At 63.5% G+C, this 15628-nt stretch overlaps 2 protein-coding genes across 2 annotated transcripts; one reads left to right on the forward strand and one right to left on the reverse strand.

Annotated features, from left to right (window-relative positions):
- Positions 1 to 1309: 1309 nt before the first annotated feature.
- EMIHUDRAFT_231160 (hypothetical protein) lies at positions 1310 to 2577 on the forward strand (the record flags this gene model as incomplete). The annotated part of the gene is made up of 5 exons (XM_005784298.1): positions 1310 to 1351; positions 1461 to 1495; positions 1559 to 1847; positions 1925 to 2322; positions 2547 to 2577. The coding sequence occupies 5 exons, from the start codon at positions 1310 to 1312 to the stop codon at positions 2575 to 2577; spliced, it is 795 nt and encodes a 264-aa protein (XP_005784355.1).
- A 3462-nt stretch (positions 2578 to 6039) lies between these two features.
- EMIHUDRAFT_442037 (hypothetical protein) lies at positions 6040 to 6977 on the reverse strand. Its single transcript, XM_005784299.1, has 2 exons — positions 6921 to 6977; positions 6040 to 6737 (listed from the first exon to the last, which is right to left on the reverse strand). Exon 2 carries the CDS (start codon positions 6727 to 6729, stop codon positions 6241 to 6243), a length of 489 nt encoding a protein of 162 aa, XP_005784356.1. The 5' UTR covers positions 6730 to 6737; positions 6921 to 6977; the 3' UTR covers positions 6040 to 6240.
- Between the last annotated feature and the right edge of the window lie 8651 nt (positions 6978 to 15628).

The raw sequence follows: 15628 nt of genomic DNA on the forward strand, positions 1-15628 counted from the left end.
GTCAACTGGCGGGCAGCCCACGCCGCAGCCACGCCGCCGTAGGCGATCGCATCGTCCGGCCACCGCCACCGCTGCCGCCTCCGCCGCCGCCTCCGCCTCCGCCTCCGCCTCCGCCTCCGCCTCCGCCTCCGCCGCTCAAGCGCCGGTCGTGCCGGGGGGTGACGGCTGGCGGGAACGGGCGAGGGAGACGAAGAAGAGGAAACGGGAGGAGGAACGGCGTTTATACGATGCGGGCGACCCGACTGCCGTGCGACTGTATGAGGAACGGGCGAAGGAGGAGAAGGAGAAGCGGCGGCGAAAGCGCGAAGGGGGCTCATAGATAGTATATGGCACGCCTTCGGAGTGAGGGAGGGGTTCAGAAGGGTTCAGAAGGGGTTCAGAAGGGGTTCAGAAGGGGGTCAGAAGGGGTTCAGAAGGGGTTCACACCATGATGCAACCGATTGGTTGGCATCCGTAGAGTGAGAGGCGCCAGGGGCCCAGCGCGGCGCCCCTTGAGTGCTTTATACCGGATTTTGATGTTAGTGGCAAAACCGCGGAACCGAAAATGGCGTTTAATTTTGCGCCCCTGCTGCGCCCCGCCTGCGGCGGCGCTGCGCGCCGCTTACGCGCGCTGCGCGCGCTTTCTTTTCTCTCTTTTCACACTGTAATTTTACCAAAAAAATGCCTATTTTTTCTCCTTGAATCCAGCACTTGCGCCTTGGTCCGATAAGCTGTGTCCTTCTCCCAGTCTGGTCGTGGTCGAGACCGAGGTGCCGAACTGAGAGGCACTACTGGAGGCTACCTCCGGCCACCGCTCGACTACCAAGGCACATGGCCGGTCCTGTGGCTTGCCTGGACTCGCTCAGAAGCCTCAATTCGCGCACACCTTTGCTCTCTGGCTCCGGCGAGTGCGTTCAGGCCACACAAGCAGGCGACGCCGAGCACCCGCAACGCATCTCGCTGGGGCGCCACCTATCGACCCGACTGATTGGCAGCATCAAAGCCGACCCCATGACGGTCCTTCAGCCCCACGAGATAGGCAGTTGCGCCCTGATCTCGGTCCAAGACGGCCAACGCCGTGTCCGGCACCTGCTGGCTGCTTCACGGGGATGCCCCCCCCGGACACATGCTGCAGCCCCGAGTGGATGTATTGGTCGTTTGTGGGTCCCACAAGACTACTCTAGTAGGGGCCAGGCGCTTGAGCGTCGGCGGTACACCTGTGCAGATGTTGCACGGGTGAAATGGCTCCTCGTACAGGGTAGGAGGCAGGTGGTGGGTTTGAGTGTCGTGAGTGCTTGCAGCCGCGAGTGTAGCACCGTTTGTGACTCCCATGGATGCAGTTGGGTGGGGCACGGTGCTGGGGGGCGGTCCGGTGCGCCACAACAGCCTCCCTGGCTGACCCCCATCCAGTTCAGCACCTCCATCCTGACCGTGGAACCCCAACTTCAACCGGTCATATCTCGGGCGGACTGGCACCTCAGGAGCTCATCCTGGGCGGTTTTGGGGAGTCTTGGGGGTGTACTTGAAGGTGGTAAAAAGAGTTTTGCACCGCAGCTTAACCGGCGGGCGTGCTGAGCAGCGTGAAAACAGAAGGACACAGCTTATGCCGCCTTCTCTCCACGTTTGGCCTCACGACGCTGCTGCTCGGTGGCGCTTTCTCCAAGGAGTGCGTAATCAAAGACGTCGGGAGGAGGCTGCCATGGGCACCCGGCTGGTCGTTCAAGCTCAAGGATTGCACCGTGCTCTCCCTGAGCGACGCTGGCCTTGGTGACTCCGGAGTCAAGGTGCTTGCTGCATCACTGGCAGCTGGCGGTGGCGCCCCGAACGTCGTAGAGGTGAACCTCTCCAACAACGGAATTGGCGACGAGGTGTGTGCCAATGGTCACGGCCACTCACGGCCACTAGACGCCTCACCAATCTCCGACACCGTGCCTCCGCCGGACAGGGCTGCGTCGCCCTCGCCGACGCGCTATCTTCGCCCGGCTCGGGGCTGGCGACGCTCTACCTCGAGCGCAACGCGATCGGAGACCGCGGCGCCATTGCCCTCGGCGCTGCGCTCGAGCGAAACACCGCCCTCGAGACGCTGGGCTTACTCGGCAACGAGCTGACCGACGCTGGCCGTGCGGCGCTGCACAAGGCCCGCTTCGCCGGCTCCGGGCTGTCCATGCCCGGCGCGGAGGACGAGTACCAGCGCCTGGGCAGCAACGGCCCAGCGCGTGTCAGCGCGCAGCAGCAGCAACAGCCTGGCAGGCTGACGGACAAAGCAGCGGCGGCGGCGACGCGGCCTCCTCCGCCAGCCCCTCACCCGCCGCCCCAGGCAGCCCCGCCGGCGTGTCGCGCGATGTGCGGCCGCGCGACTTGCTTGGAGATGCAGCGCATCGGACAGCACTGTGAGGAGGTTGCCTTGCTCTGCGGAGACGCGTGCGCAGGATGCTGCACCGCCACGTCGCCGCCAGCGCGTCCGCCGCTGCCGCCCGCTCTGCCGCCGTGTGTCGACACCGTCTCAGGCTGCTCTCCGCCTAGACACTTCCTAGACACTTCCTAGACACTTCCTAGTGATGTCGCAGGCTGCTCTCCGCCGACAGCCACGCCTTCTGACCCTTCCGTTCTTCCCCCCCCATGAGCGCTCTCAGTAATGGCTCCTCAGGCTGCTCCGACGACAGCCGCGGCGTGTGTGCCGCCGCGCCCTCTCTGGCCTCCCGCGTCTGCCGCGCGACCTGCGGCGTGTGCGACGGCTACGGCGTGCCGCCCGAGGAGGCGACGCGTAGCGCCGTGCCCGTCGCGTGCCCCACCCAGTCCACCCACCCACACTCGGCGGATTGACACTGCGGGTACCCCCCAGCGGGTACCCCTTCACACCGGTGGACCTCCGGGGGTGGCGAGGAGTCCCGACATCCGTACTGGGGGGCCTGCACATATGCCCCCTCCCCCCGCGGTGGAGAGGACGCGCTCAGGCCTACCATACCTCCAGAGGATCGAACCCAGTGTGGGTTCGGTCCCGTGGGTGATATGGTAGCCCCTGCCGACGCCTCACTCCCCTCATCATCTCGCCCCCCCCCCCTCGGCGCCTGCGGCGGGTACCTGGGGCTGCGCCCCAGACCCCCTCGACTGGGGGGACCCCCCGCGAGAGCACCCCCGTCGCCCCCGGGGGCCCGTCGACACCCCAGGCTCTAGAGGACGACGGCCTCCAGCTCGGCCAACTTCTGGCCTATATCGTTGGCCATGCCGACGCCCGTGTGCATTCCTCGCGGATAAGCCGACGTGTCCAGCGGGAAGGATGTGACGTACGTCCTCCCGTCCATCCTACAGAGGCAAAAAGGAGCAGAGTGACACGGGTGACGGCCGTCGGCCGTGCCTCAGGCTGTGGAGGGCACGTGAAGCCCCGGTACTCGGCCTCCTCGGGCTCCCACAAGCACTCGCGGCTCAGCGCGGCCGCCGGGTCCCAGAGCAGCTCGGCGGCGCGCTCCAAGAAGAGGCACAGGAGCTTGTGATCCCACACGCCCGCCACAGCTGGGTTGGAGAGGTCCGGAGAGGGAGGGAAGAAGACCCATCCCGGCACGTCCGGCGCACAGAGGCACGGGAACATGAAGCAGCCGTAGCGGGCAATATAAATCACCATCGCAGCGAGCGTCGTGCAAATGCCGAGCGCGATGAGCGCACCCGAACCGTGGGCAAAGCACGTAGCCGGCCCGTCAGAGAGGTACGGGATGGAGTTCCACAGGATGCCAAAGTAGACCATCGAGATGGGCACGGACCACAGCCAGAGGGACGAAATGGGGAATGTATGCCACAGGAAGAACTGGCCGTACGTCCAGAACATCAGGTATGTGTGCGTGGCCATCGCCAGGATCGTGGTAGTGCGCCCGACGCGCGGGGCCATGAAGTAGGCGACCGTTTTGTCCTTGGTTCCGCTGGATAGGCAGCCCGCCCACCAGACCGCGGCGAGCATACCGCCGGGGATGCCCGAAACGACCACTGCGGTAATCATCAGGGCTCCAAGGTCACCCGCTGGATTGCCCGTGTTAAGCTCCATCATGCATGTGGGCTGGAAAAGCGAAAAGTACGAGATGAAGACCACAGTCGTGATCTCTGTAAAGACCGCCCAGTAGCAGATCATCGGCGGGTAGGCATAGGTCTGGCCCTCGTACCTGAACGCAGAGCCACCTCAAACCGGTCAACCTGCGTGGCCGCCGGGGCCGGTGTTGCTCTTCCGACGAGCGCAGGGCTCAACACGACACCACAGAAGAGCAGGAAGAAGAGGAGGCAGACGAATGAGCAAACGAGCGGGGCGACGTAGTTGAGTACCTGCGCGTACTTGAACGCCCCGCCCCCGACGACCAGGAGCAGTGCGGACGCAACACCGATGGCGGAGACCGCGGCGGCACGCTCGTACTGCTGCTCGGGCGGGGAGGGAGCCGGCGACGGGAGGAGGTCACGTTCGCTCACCAACGCCTGCTCGGAGAGGCTGATCAACTTCTCCGCTGCGGCAAGCGACATTCGCGAGGGCGAGCCGAGAACAATTTCTCTCTTCACGTCATGAAGAGCACTTGCCAAGCCCATTTTTGATCTGTACTCGGAAGCGGCGAGGGTCAAGACCGAAGGGTCAACAGACTGCCGTTCGATCCTGGTCCTGTCGGCCACGACCCCCACCGGGCTTCCGTCTCGCCACTCGCACCCGAGGATCACCACAAGCATTTCGAGGCTGTGTCGCATCCGCCAGATCAGGCGGTCGATGTGAGCCAGCACAACCTGCACCGCGGTTCGGGATCGCTCATGGCAAAGAGAGAGTGTGAGGTTGGACTGTCGTGTCTGTCTGTTTGCGTGATCTTGGGTCTGGGGTTGTGCCTTTGTGTGAGGGCGCACATTGGAACGCATCTCATGGACAACAACGTCCAAGGGCCAAGCCGGTTCCGGCGCCGCATTGTCCCAGCAAGGCACCTCCCCATCGCCGTGCAGCGCTAGCGGGGAGTCTGAGCTCGAAGCTGCCTCTAAAGCTGGGGTTGCTGCTCGGTTCGGGAGATAACCTGTACGCGCTGGAGGCGCTGCAGAGGCAGGCCCTGGAGGCGCTGCAGCGGCAGGCCCTGCACCCGATGCAGCGGCAGCGGGAAGCAAGGGCGCCGCCTCCCGTGTGTATTTCACCCTGCGGGGCCACATTGCAGAAGGCTGCACTTTCAGTGCTACACCCCGCCACGCGCCGGCCGCCGAGCGCGCCGGGCACGACAACAAAAACGACACTGCGCTGCGGCCGAGTCCTCCGGTTCCGGCCCACGCTCAGCCGTTTCGATGTTTTGCCTGCCGTCTATTGCCGCCGCGCCACCTTACCACCGACCCTTACCGTGCCGCGCCGCCTTTTCCGTTACTTTCTGCTCGAGGCCTCGAGCTCGATCGATACGTCGCAGTTGGTTCCCTTGCTCCAAGCGCTTACCGCGTTGGTGTCCAGTCCGAGCCTGGCTGTTCTTCACCTTCCTACCTACCTACCTAAGCGCTTGCGCGTTCGGAGAGAGAGGTGGTTGTTTGTCGCTTTAGTTTTATTCAGGTTTGTTGTTGGTGATCTGATCACCCGAATGCCACGTTCGGATCGCCCCTCATCGCAAACCCTGTCAGCAGTTCACCCTCGGGTAAATAAATAAACAAAGAGTTGGACAAATACCAAATTCCAAATCGCAAACATAGAAACCCAAACACAGGCGGCGACGTGGCATACGAGCTCATAGGAGAAGGAGGCGGTCACAAGTTCCAAGGACGCAAATAAATAAATAAAAACGGACACCAGTGGTAAGTACCCTGAAAATTAGTGGAACGCCCACAGTTGAACGTGCATTAGTCAACTCTCCTCTTCGGCCCTCGGCCGTCCATCGGCCGTCCATCCATCGGAAGACGGCATGGCCATGGCATTCTGGAGCGTCTGTCCCATGGCCGCCATCCTCATTTTTGCTGCGCTTCCAATACCTGCGGTGGCGGTGCCAGTGCCCGACTCGACTGGCACTGGCGGACAAGCCACAGAGGTCGGTGGCCTGTCTGACTACCACAGCGCGGTAACATGAGATCCGCGGTACAGATGGACCATTACGATTACGTATATCGCTACAATACAAGCGTGTGCTGGGGCCGAGACCCGCGTTACATATGCACCAACACTCAAGTACTACTCCCCATAAGTACACCACAGAACTGACACAGTGGTCAAACGATTGTCGGATGCTCGGAGCGGATCAGGCCATGCACTTCAAGGCTTCTAGCTTCATCAGGCGCCAGCACCGGCTACTGGGCCGGACATTGGCGGCGCAGCTCTGCGTGTTCCGCGGCCCACGCCTCCCCCATCGATGGCGGCGCCATGCCCTGCTGCTTTCGGCCCTGGTCAAACTGGATCGGCGAGCCCCATGGCTTTGGCAAGCCCTGCCAGTGGACGACGCGCCAGCGCGCCAGCGACTCGTTCGTCGCCTGAGGCCGGTAGTTGGCCTTCCAGCGGTAGTGCACAGTGAGCCACCCGCCGAGCGGCAGCACGTCGTTGAGCAGGTTCTGCGACGGCGTCGGGTGGAAGCGCGCCTCGCCGACCATCTTGTCGAGCTGTGCGTCGACGGCGCGCAGAAGGGCGGCCGGCGCCGGCGCGCGGAAGGCCATGAAGCCGGCATTCAGGTAGTTATACGCGCCCGGCGCCGCCAGTTGGCTGCCGTGGAGCTGCCAGCGCCACTGCCTTGTCGCGCGGAGCACGGCGTGCGCGATCGGCCGCAGCGAGCCAACAACGAGCATGTCAGCGTCTGTCCACAGCTGGGGGGACGCGTGAGGAGGCGCCGAGGGCGACCGTGCTGTGCCGAGAGGGGAGTGTCTAGGAAGTGTCTAGGACCTGTCTAGGCACGGAAGTGTCTAGGACCGTGCCGTGCCGAGAGGGAGGATCGGCGGATTAGGAAGTGTCTAGGAAGTGTCTAGGAAGTGGCACGCACCGAGCCAGATCGCGAGCCCACCGCGCTGCTCGTGCAGCGTCTCTACGCGGAGCAGAGACTGTGCCGTCGCCGAAGGCCCTCGCACCGCAGCGTACCTCCTCACCCGCCCATCGTCGGCGCGGGCGAGCGACACGTGCAGCTGGCCGGCAGCGCACCTGCAGAGGGGCAGCCCCGGAGCGATCTCTCTCCCTGCGGCGCCCGCCGCCGCCGGAGCTGCTTGAGCGCCTGCTCAAGGCTGGCGGGCTGAACCCTGCGCCACTCTGTGGCCGCCGCGGCGTCCAGCGATCTCGGGGCATCTCGAGGGCGATCTCGGGGCTGGTCATCACCTCGGGGCGATCTCGGGGCAATCTCGAGGGCGATCTCGAGGGCGATCTCGAATGCCATCTCGGGGCAATCTTGGGTGATCTCGAGACGCGCGGCGGGCTCGGTGGCGCGCTTGATACGGTCGAGCTGCGCCGCCGTCATCATCGAGTCGGGGACAAGCGGGTGCCTACCTCCAAACAAGCGACCTCCCTCGATCGCGAAGCCTCCTCCGCCGTGCATGACTCTCCGCCACGAGAGAGACGCCAGTACAGCACGGCCGAGCACGCGAGCCCGGAGCGGCGCCGCATGCTCGCGAGAAGGACCTCAAGCCCCGGGGTGAAGGCCTGCTCCGCACCGTGGCACACTCGCCGCGTGAGCCCCGTAGCCGCTACTTCTTCCAGCCCTCACACACACCAGGTGCTAAGCTGAGAGAGTGACGCTAAAGCCCAAACCCGTCGTCCGATTCAAAGGACTGCGAGCCCACCGAAAGCGGCTTGAGGGAGATATGGGGGAGATATGGGGTGATATGGGGAGATACGCCTGCAGGTACCGCTTCTTCCACGGGTCGTCCAATCCGCCGGGCGGCGTGGTGCTGTGCATGGGGTGTGTCGCGCGTCGGCCTTCCCTGGGACACGGCGCGGCCTGCCTCGCCCTCGCTCTCGGCTCTCTCTCTCTGTCTGTCTTCCCTCGGCGGTCCGTGGTGGCGATGGGGCCCCGGGGCGGCGCGTCTGTGTGAAGGCGCCTGCGACGCAGACGAGTAGACGGTGCACTCTGGCAAGGTGTCGTCCTCGGGCAAGTCGTCTGCGCGGCCGTCGCAGCCGCACTCGTACTCCTTGCGGCCGGGCGGGTAGCCGCAAGCGAAGCCGTCGGCGCCGCCGTCGCAGCGGAACAGGCCGCGGCAGCCCCGCACAAACACGTGAGTCGCGTTGACGCAGCCGAAGCTCGAGCCGAGCGCGCAACGCGCGAAGCTGTGCTGGCTAACGAGCGAGACGCCGCACGCCGCCGGCGCGGGAGCCTGCGTCCTCAACACACACCAAGGTCGGACCGGTATGCGGTGCCGTGCGGTGGAGTCGGCGCCTCGCGTGGGTGCGAGGGCTGCAAAGGCAGCGGAATACACGGATCTGCATGCAGCATCTAAGCACGAGGGCATTTCCGCCGAAGGGGCCCACGCCGCCACCACCGCCCTCGACGCCACCTCCACCAGCGCCGCCTCCGCTCGCCTTGCCTCCGCCTCCGCCGCGGCGCCCGGTCGTGCGGCGCTCGCGCAGCGCGCCCCGTCCCCCGCGCGCCACCCCTTGCAGCACGGCGTCCACGTCTGCCGCGACTTGGCGCCACGAGAGTCGGCGGCGCGCGAGCGCCTGCGCGCGGCGGATGATCGCCAGGCGGCGGCGCTCGTACTCTGGCCGGCGCGTGTAGTTGGTCACAACCTCGACAAACTCCTCCAGCGAGTCAAACATGACCACGTGCCGCCCCTCGACGAGGCCGAGCCTGGCGTATGCGGCGGTCGCGTTCCCATGCAGCCGGTTGCACACGCAGAGAGTCGTTCCGGTCGCCATTATTTCCGAATAGCGAGTGCCGACGAGGTCGGCCGGCCCGGTCGTGGCGAGCCACACCTTGCTTGCTTGCATCTTCGCGACGTACTCCTTGGGCCCGACGCTCTTGTGGCGGCGGCCGAGCCCAACTCCTCCCTCGCCGCCCGAGTAGAGGCGCAGCCCCCGCTCCGCCAGGATCGGCCAGGCGCTCCTCCATATGCGGTAGCGCCAGTTCGCCGTCTGATCGGGCCGGATCACGCCGGTGAAGCCAAGGTCATACGCGTATCCGTCCGACACCGCCCGTCCCGCCTCTGCCCGCTGCCCCCGCGCAAAGCGCGAGAAGTCGACACCAAACGGGATGTGGTGGAAGTCGACGCCAGTCATTTGAGCAAAGGTCGGCGCGTCGTGGTGGACGGAAAAGGCAGCCGCGACGCAGTGCTCGCGAACCCACGCCATCTTGTCGGCAAGGCTCGCGTACTCCTTGTTCAGTATGACCACGAGGGGCACAGTCCCGCAGAGGCACGCGCGACGCGTTGTGGACTCGAACTCGCCGGCGGCTTCCAGGCGGACGCGATGGCTCGCAGCACAAGAGCGCTGGAACTCGTGCAAGCGCGTGAAGGGTCCTGAGCCAGGCTCCTGAGGAAACCAGCCAAAGCCGACGACGGCGAGGTCCATGCCTCGAAGCTTGGTCGCCAGCACGCCAGGCCCAAAGCCCCTCTGCGTGGGGGCGCGCAACTCGTCCACGCGGTGCCCCAGCCTTGACAGGGGCTGCTGCAGCGCGTCGTAGTAGCCCTCCGAGTAGTGCGGAATCTCGAGCCACGCGATCCGCATCTGAGCCTGCTGCGACTGCAGACGGCGGACGCCGAGCGAGTCGCTAGTGGCGCTCACCAGAGCGTCGTCTGCCGCAAAGCTGAACGCCCTCAACGTCTGCTCGGCCATCTTTTGTCTTGGCGAGGATGACCTGCTCTTGCTGCCCGCACGCAGCACCTTGTAGTCGCTCGGCAGCAGCGGAACGCCAAAGCGGCGGCCAAACTGGTGCACTGTCCAGGACCAGTTGTCGAGCAGGCCGACAAAGGCAAAGCGCGAAAGGGTCCTCATCGCCCTTCGTGTGTCTGGCGGCGGATCCGGATCGTGGAGGGGATCGGCGCGCTTGCTGCGCGTCCGGCTCGCAAACCGTACGTAGTCGCTGATGTTGAGCGCCGCGGTGCCGCCCTCCCCTGCCGAGGCCTCTATCCCCGAGAATGCGTCCGACCAGACGCGCTCAACGCAGCGCGCTGCCTGGGCGCGCGAGAGCGTCCCGCTGCACCGGCCGCAGGGAAGGCCCGTGAGCATGCGCGTCATGCACGTGCTCACGCACGAGGCGTAGAGCCGCACGTGATCCTCCGTGTAGGTCTTGTAAAAGCTGGGGCCGCCGTATTTGGGACCGTAGTCCTGGTTGAGCCGGTGCGCGTCCTGCATCCACTGGCAGTCGTGCAGGTTGTGGTGGAAGCCGGACTCGACTCGCTTCCAGGTGGTCCGCAGCGTCGTGACGCAGACAAGTCCGCGGCCGCACCGCGAGGCCTCTGACGGACTCAGGGCAGCGTGCCAGCTCTGAAAGCGGTGGAAGGCCGACTTGCAGTGGAGCTGTATGATTGGATGCATCGCAGAGGCCTCGACGAAATCCACGTGCGTCTTGTTTGCGGGCACTGCGCCGCAGGCGCCACGGAATACCAGCCGGGCGAAGCTGGAGCCGCACTTTGGAACGTGCAGCCAGGTGACGTTGGTCAGCAGCGGGCTACGCTCGACGTTGTACCAGCAGAGCGAGGTGCCCCATCTCGGCCGCGGGCCGGTGCAGCCGTCGGGTGGTCTCGTGTCTGTTGTCCGCAGAGCGATCGAGGATGTGGTCGCGGAGGCAGAGGCAAGGAGACTTGCGAGTAGCAAGTTTAGCAGCGGGCGCATGGAGCGGTTCGAATGCGGCGAGGCGGTGGCCTGGGTGGCGGATGGACAGGCGAGGCGACGCCAACAAACGGGGGGTGGCGAGGTTGGCAGGCCGCCGAATTTCAGTTTTCTTTTTTTGAGAGCGCCTTCGTGTGTGTGTGTGTAGCTCCGCCGTTCATGGAGGCAACCGATGCGAGTCGACTGGTGTGTGTCGTCGTGGTTTCGTATCAAGAATACTCACTCACTCACGCCTTCGTTGTTAATAATACAAACAATACAAACACAGTGGCACTTGGAGTGGGCGCAAGCGTTTTCTTTCGTCTTTCGACTCTTCGTTTAATTCCCGGGGGAGTGCTTCCTATCAAAACAAAGAGAGAGATTTTTAGCAATACCAAACAACAAATATTTTCAATCGTTTTCCAGTGTACGTACTTTTAGCTTACTGGGAGCTCCCCTGCGTCACTCACTACGTGCCTCCCCGTCTTTGTAGCCTGGCGTTTGTGCCCCGTTTGTGCCGCGTCCCGTGCCCCCGAGTTCATTTTATATGAAAAGGGAGAGGGTAGTAGGAGGACCTGCTGACAGGGTTTTCGATGAGGAGCGAGCCGAAGGGTTTCTCGGAGGTTAGTGTTTACGCGAAAAATCGCGGCAAAACAGATCCCAAAACACTGTCCCCTGTCGGCGAACATTGTCCCCTGTCAGCGAGGCAAACCCAAGGCCAGTCCCATGTCGGCGCTGTCTCTCGCCCTCCGCATTGCCCTCGTTCAGCTCACCTATACCGCAGCAACGGGCAACTATCTCGTAGACACAGGCATGGCCAAGTCGGCCACATCTCCGCGGTACGACATGCGTTGCGTAAACTGCACCGAGCTGTGCGCGTGGAGCGACCATCAGCCGGGCTGCAACGGCAAATACGCGACCTCCGCGGGTATGTCGAGATACTCCTGGGTGGATGACCCGGACAAATATCCCGAAAGACTCGTGCACCCGGAGGGCAGCTACGCGTGCTTCGCCTGCCGCTCCTGCAGGCAGTCTCTTGTCGGACTCCAACCCATTGGCGGTAGTGGCTCGAGTTTCATGGTGTTGAACGGCGTTGGCACGACCTGGGAGACGTACACAGGGACATTTCAGGGTGGTCAAACGGGGTGCGGCATCCCCACCGACTCGTCGTACCGCTACGGCCTCGCCTGTGATGCCAATACGAGGACGTTTGCGGACTGGCGGAACACCCACGACTGCAGAGGCCTTGTTGACACGTCATACAACCATGGCCCGAATCGAGACTATTCGTACGAGTGTGACCATATGGCGCAAGGCACTGGCGGAACACGGACTGGCGCCATGCACCTGCAGCGGAACACCCCAACATCGTGCTACGGCGAAGTTACTGACCACCCTTTCGGCTGGAACCCGCAGGGCCTCTGCCACGTCTTGCAAGGGCGCACCTTGCTCTCGACCCAGGAGTCCTGCGGTGGCACAAACAGCAAAAGCAGCAGCTGCGCAGGCATGTGTTCGAACACACGTGTTCGAGACATCGGCAACATGTGTGCCGGTGAGACCCGGGGCGTTTGCGAGGCTCTGATTCCAAAGACGGAGCTCCGGCTCGGCCCCGACTCCGATCAATCCGAGGAGGAGCAGGCGGATGTATGCGGGAAGTACGCCGTCAACACAGGCGCAAGGATTCACTTTTGCGTTCTTTACTATCCGTGGTGGGACAATTACAGGGCACACTGTGGCACCGTTTTCAATGCGTTCAAGACGTATTACAAGACCGGCGTTCAAAATGGGCGAGATCTCGCCACGATGAACCCGCCCATCAAGGACGACGCGCAGTACCTACGCCAAAGCGACAAGATCGTGCGGCGGACCTCGTCCGATACCAAGGCCTATGACGAGAATCCTAGCGGAATCCGAGAGATGGGATTTCCCTGCAAACTGTTCGTCGCCGGCCCGATGGCCCCTTCGGCCATCACACCTGCGAATGAAGGTTTGACAGACTGCCCGCTATTTCAGCACAACCCGGAGGGACCCTTTGCCCGCCTACTCGCCTCGCTGACCGACGAGCAGCAGCCGATCCAAAACTGCAACCTGGGATCAGACTCCAAGCCGACGCCAGGCTGCGCTAAGGGCGCAGACAAGGATCACCTTTGGTGCACGAAATATCCCGAGTGCCAGGAGATTGATCTCGGAGACGCACAGTTTGGCGTCCAATTCATAGAAAAGCCGAGAACGGTAAACACCGACATTGGGGGTCTTCAGAAACCGACGGCGGATTCACCGGATACCAATTGGGGTGTGGCGCCTTGCCCCCAGATTGAGTACGTCGGCGCTTCCGATCCAAACCCGCTCATCTATGCACCCATGCCGCCCTTTCCCTCGGCACCCCCTGCCCCCTTGTCGCCCCCCGGCGCCCCCTTGCCGCCCCCCGGCGCGGTATCAGTTCCGACGGGCCGGGCCGTTCAAGATCCGCACATAAACTTTGCGTATGGAGGCTCCGCCGACCTCCGCGGCCGCCACAACGCGCTGTATAACTTTCTGTCCGTGCCGGACCTATCAGTCAACGTCAAGACGGAGGAGGCGATTTTCACGCTGCACGGCGGCGCTCTCAGGGTCAACGGCTCCTTCCTCACCGAGGCGCATATCACGGCGCAGCTGTCCCCACAAAAGCTCGCCACCGCCTCGTTCTGGGCGTCCGAGCTCGACCCCAACAACTTTGGCTGGCGCGTGATCAATGGGAGCTGCGTGGGCCGCGCATTCCGCTTCGGCAACCGCGGCAAGAAGGACTGCTTCGATCTCAAGATGGCGATGGACTACTCGAGCGCCACCTTTGCATTCCGCAACTGGACCGTGACGGTCCGGGGCACGCTCTCGTGCAAGGGCTGCCTGCTCGCTGGCCCCGCGCACCGGCTCGACATTGGCTTCGCTGCTCGTGGCAACGCTCCGTCTCGGGACAAGCCGCATGGCATCATCGGCAGCGGCTCTGCGCCACCCACCGCAGGCCCTAGGTAACCCTCGCAACACAAAGCACGTGTTGCGAGTAGGCCAGTCGTTTGCCACGCCAGGGCTCGTGCGCTACGGCCAGGTGACCCGGATATGCGTAGGGATAGCCCTCACCTTGCCTGCTGACAGCGACACAGCGTGATAAAATAGAAACTCCACCCGTAGGTCGACAGGTACCCTCGGGAGGGCTCCTTCACCACTAGCGCCCAGGCAGAGGGAGCCATCTCTGGTACGGCGTCCGACTACGAGGTGGTGAGCCCTCACGCGACCGGATTCGCCTTCTCACGTTTCAACGGCGTTGCGACGCCCCCCGCGGTGGGCGAGAAGGTGGATTTACTCGATGCGTCGTCCACCGAGCGCGAGGCCGTCGTTTCGGAATAGAGAGGGCTGCGGCTCGGTCTACGTCACTGTTATTGGGGAGAATGGGGAGTTCTGCCGTTGGGACCAGCATCACAGTCTCCACCTGTCCACCGCCACCACTGCTGTCTCGGGTGTGCGGGCGCGCTCTGCTCCAGCGTCGTTGGGAGCAGCAGATCAGCGACGGCAGTGGCGAACGGCGGAAGGCAGAGGATCTGCAGTGGCTGCGAGGGCGCCGGATCTCAGATTTCCTTCTGGGAGTTCTTTTCCGTGTTAGTGCCAGTGCGCGCCAGTCCCGTGCCCAGTGTTGTGCAACAACAAAACAATCTCTCTCTCATCTCTCTCTCTGTGTTGTGCGAGGTTTTGTTGTAAAATTCTTTTCCGCCGCCATTGCGAGTTCTTTTTCCTGTTAGTGCCAGTGCGCGCCAGTCCCGTGCCCAGTGTCGTGCGACCGTGCGAGGAGTTGGGTTGTAAAATTCTTTTCCTGCCCCGTGCCCAGTGAGCAGAGAGAGAGACCTCCTTCTGCGCGGGCTGTGGGGGAGAGGCGGACGTAAAGCCGTGTAGAAGACGCGCGCTGCAGAGCGTGAAGCTAAGTACGTCGGCCCAACGTCGCGGGACACTGTCTGTGTGTACGGCCGGGTTTTGTACAGAGAGAGTTTGGCTAGCCTTTGTGTGTTTTTGGCTCAGGCTTGAGTTTTAAGGTACATACCGCGATGTCCAAAGAGTGCGCACCAAAAATAGCCACACGAATGGTTGTCGGCGATGTCGCTTGGGCAGAGTGCCAGAGACCAGAGTGCAACCCCTAAACACACACTCAGTACTGGAATGACTGCTGCACGGGAGCCATGGAAATGCCACGTAGTCTGCTCGTGATCGGCGTGCTGCATCCCACAGATGGGCAGCAAGCTAGCCGCCCTGAACACTCAGAGCAACAAACAAAGTGGTTGCATGGGCGCAGAACGACAGACCGAGGCTGCTCCATGCAGACAACACAAGCCAGCTGATCGTCGAGCTGCTCCCTTGCCTCTATTGCCGCGCGCTGCGCGGCAGCCAATCTCGCCTCTATGTTGTGCATCTTCACCGCGGCTTCTTCAGTGGCCACTGCCCGCGCCGTCGCCGCGGCCTCCCTTCTTTCCACCTCACGCGCTCCTGCCTCTGCCTCCGCCTCCGCCCTGTAGTGAAGGGCTATCCAGTCGGAATGGCCGAAGGCAACTGCAGGTCGTAGCGGCACAGTCTGAAGACTCTTCTCCTGCTGCCGCCGTCTCCCCACCGCCGCCTCCACCGCCGCGTACGCCACCGCCGCCTCCACCGCCGTGTCGAAGCAGCCGAGGTCGACATTCCTTCCGTCCACATAGCACTGCGCCCCGAAGTGGCCAGAGGCGCGCGGCCCCACTCCTTTGTAGCCGGTGCTGCTGCTGATGGAGAGGTGCAGCTGCATGCCCTCCGCCTCTGTCGCCACCCCTGGGATGTCTGGCGCGGTGTGCTGCATATAGTAGCACCACTGGCCGAAGGGCATGCGGCAGATAGGGCAAGCAAATTTACTGCCAACGCTCTTCCCATACGCGGCGCAGATTTCTTTCGACTGCCGCGGGCGACATGCAC

Source organism: Emiliania huxleyi (genome assembly GCF_000372725.1).
Source record: "Emiliania huxleyi CCMP1516 chromosome Unknown EMIHUscaffold_170, whole genome shotgun sequence".
Lineage (NCBI taxonomy): Eukaryota > Haptophyta > Isochrysidales > Noelaerhabdaceae > Emiliania > Emiliania huxleyi.

Coding starts and splice junctions, on each gene's coding strand:
- EMIHUDRAFT_442037 (XM_005784299.1), bottom strand. CDS start 6,729: ATGCTCGTTGTTGGCTCGCTGCGGCCGATCGCGCACGCCGTGCTCCGC.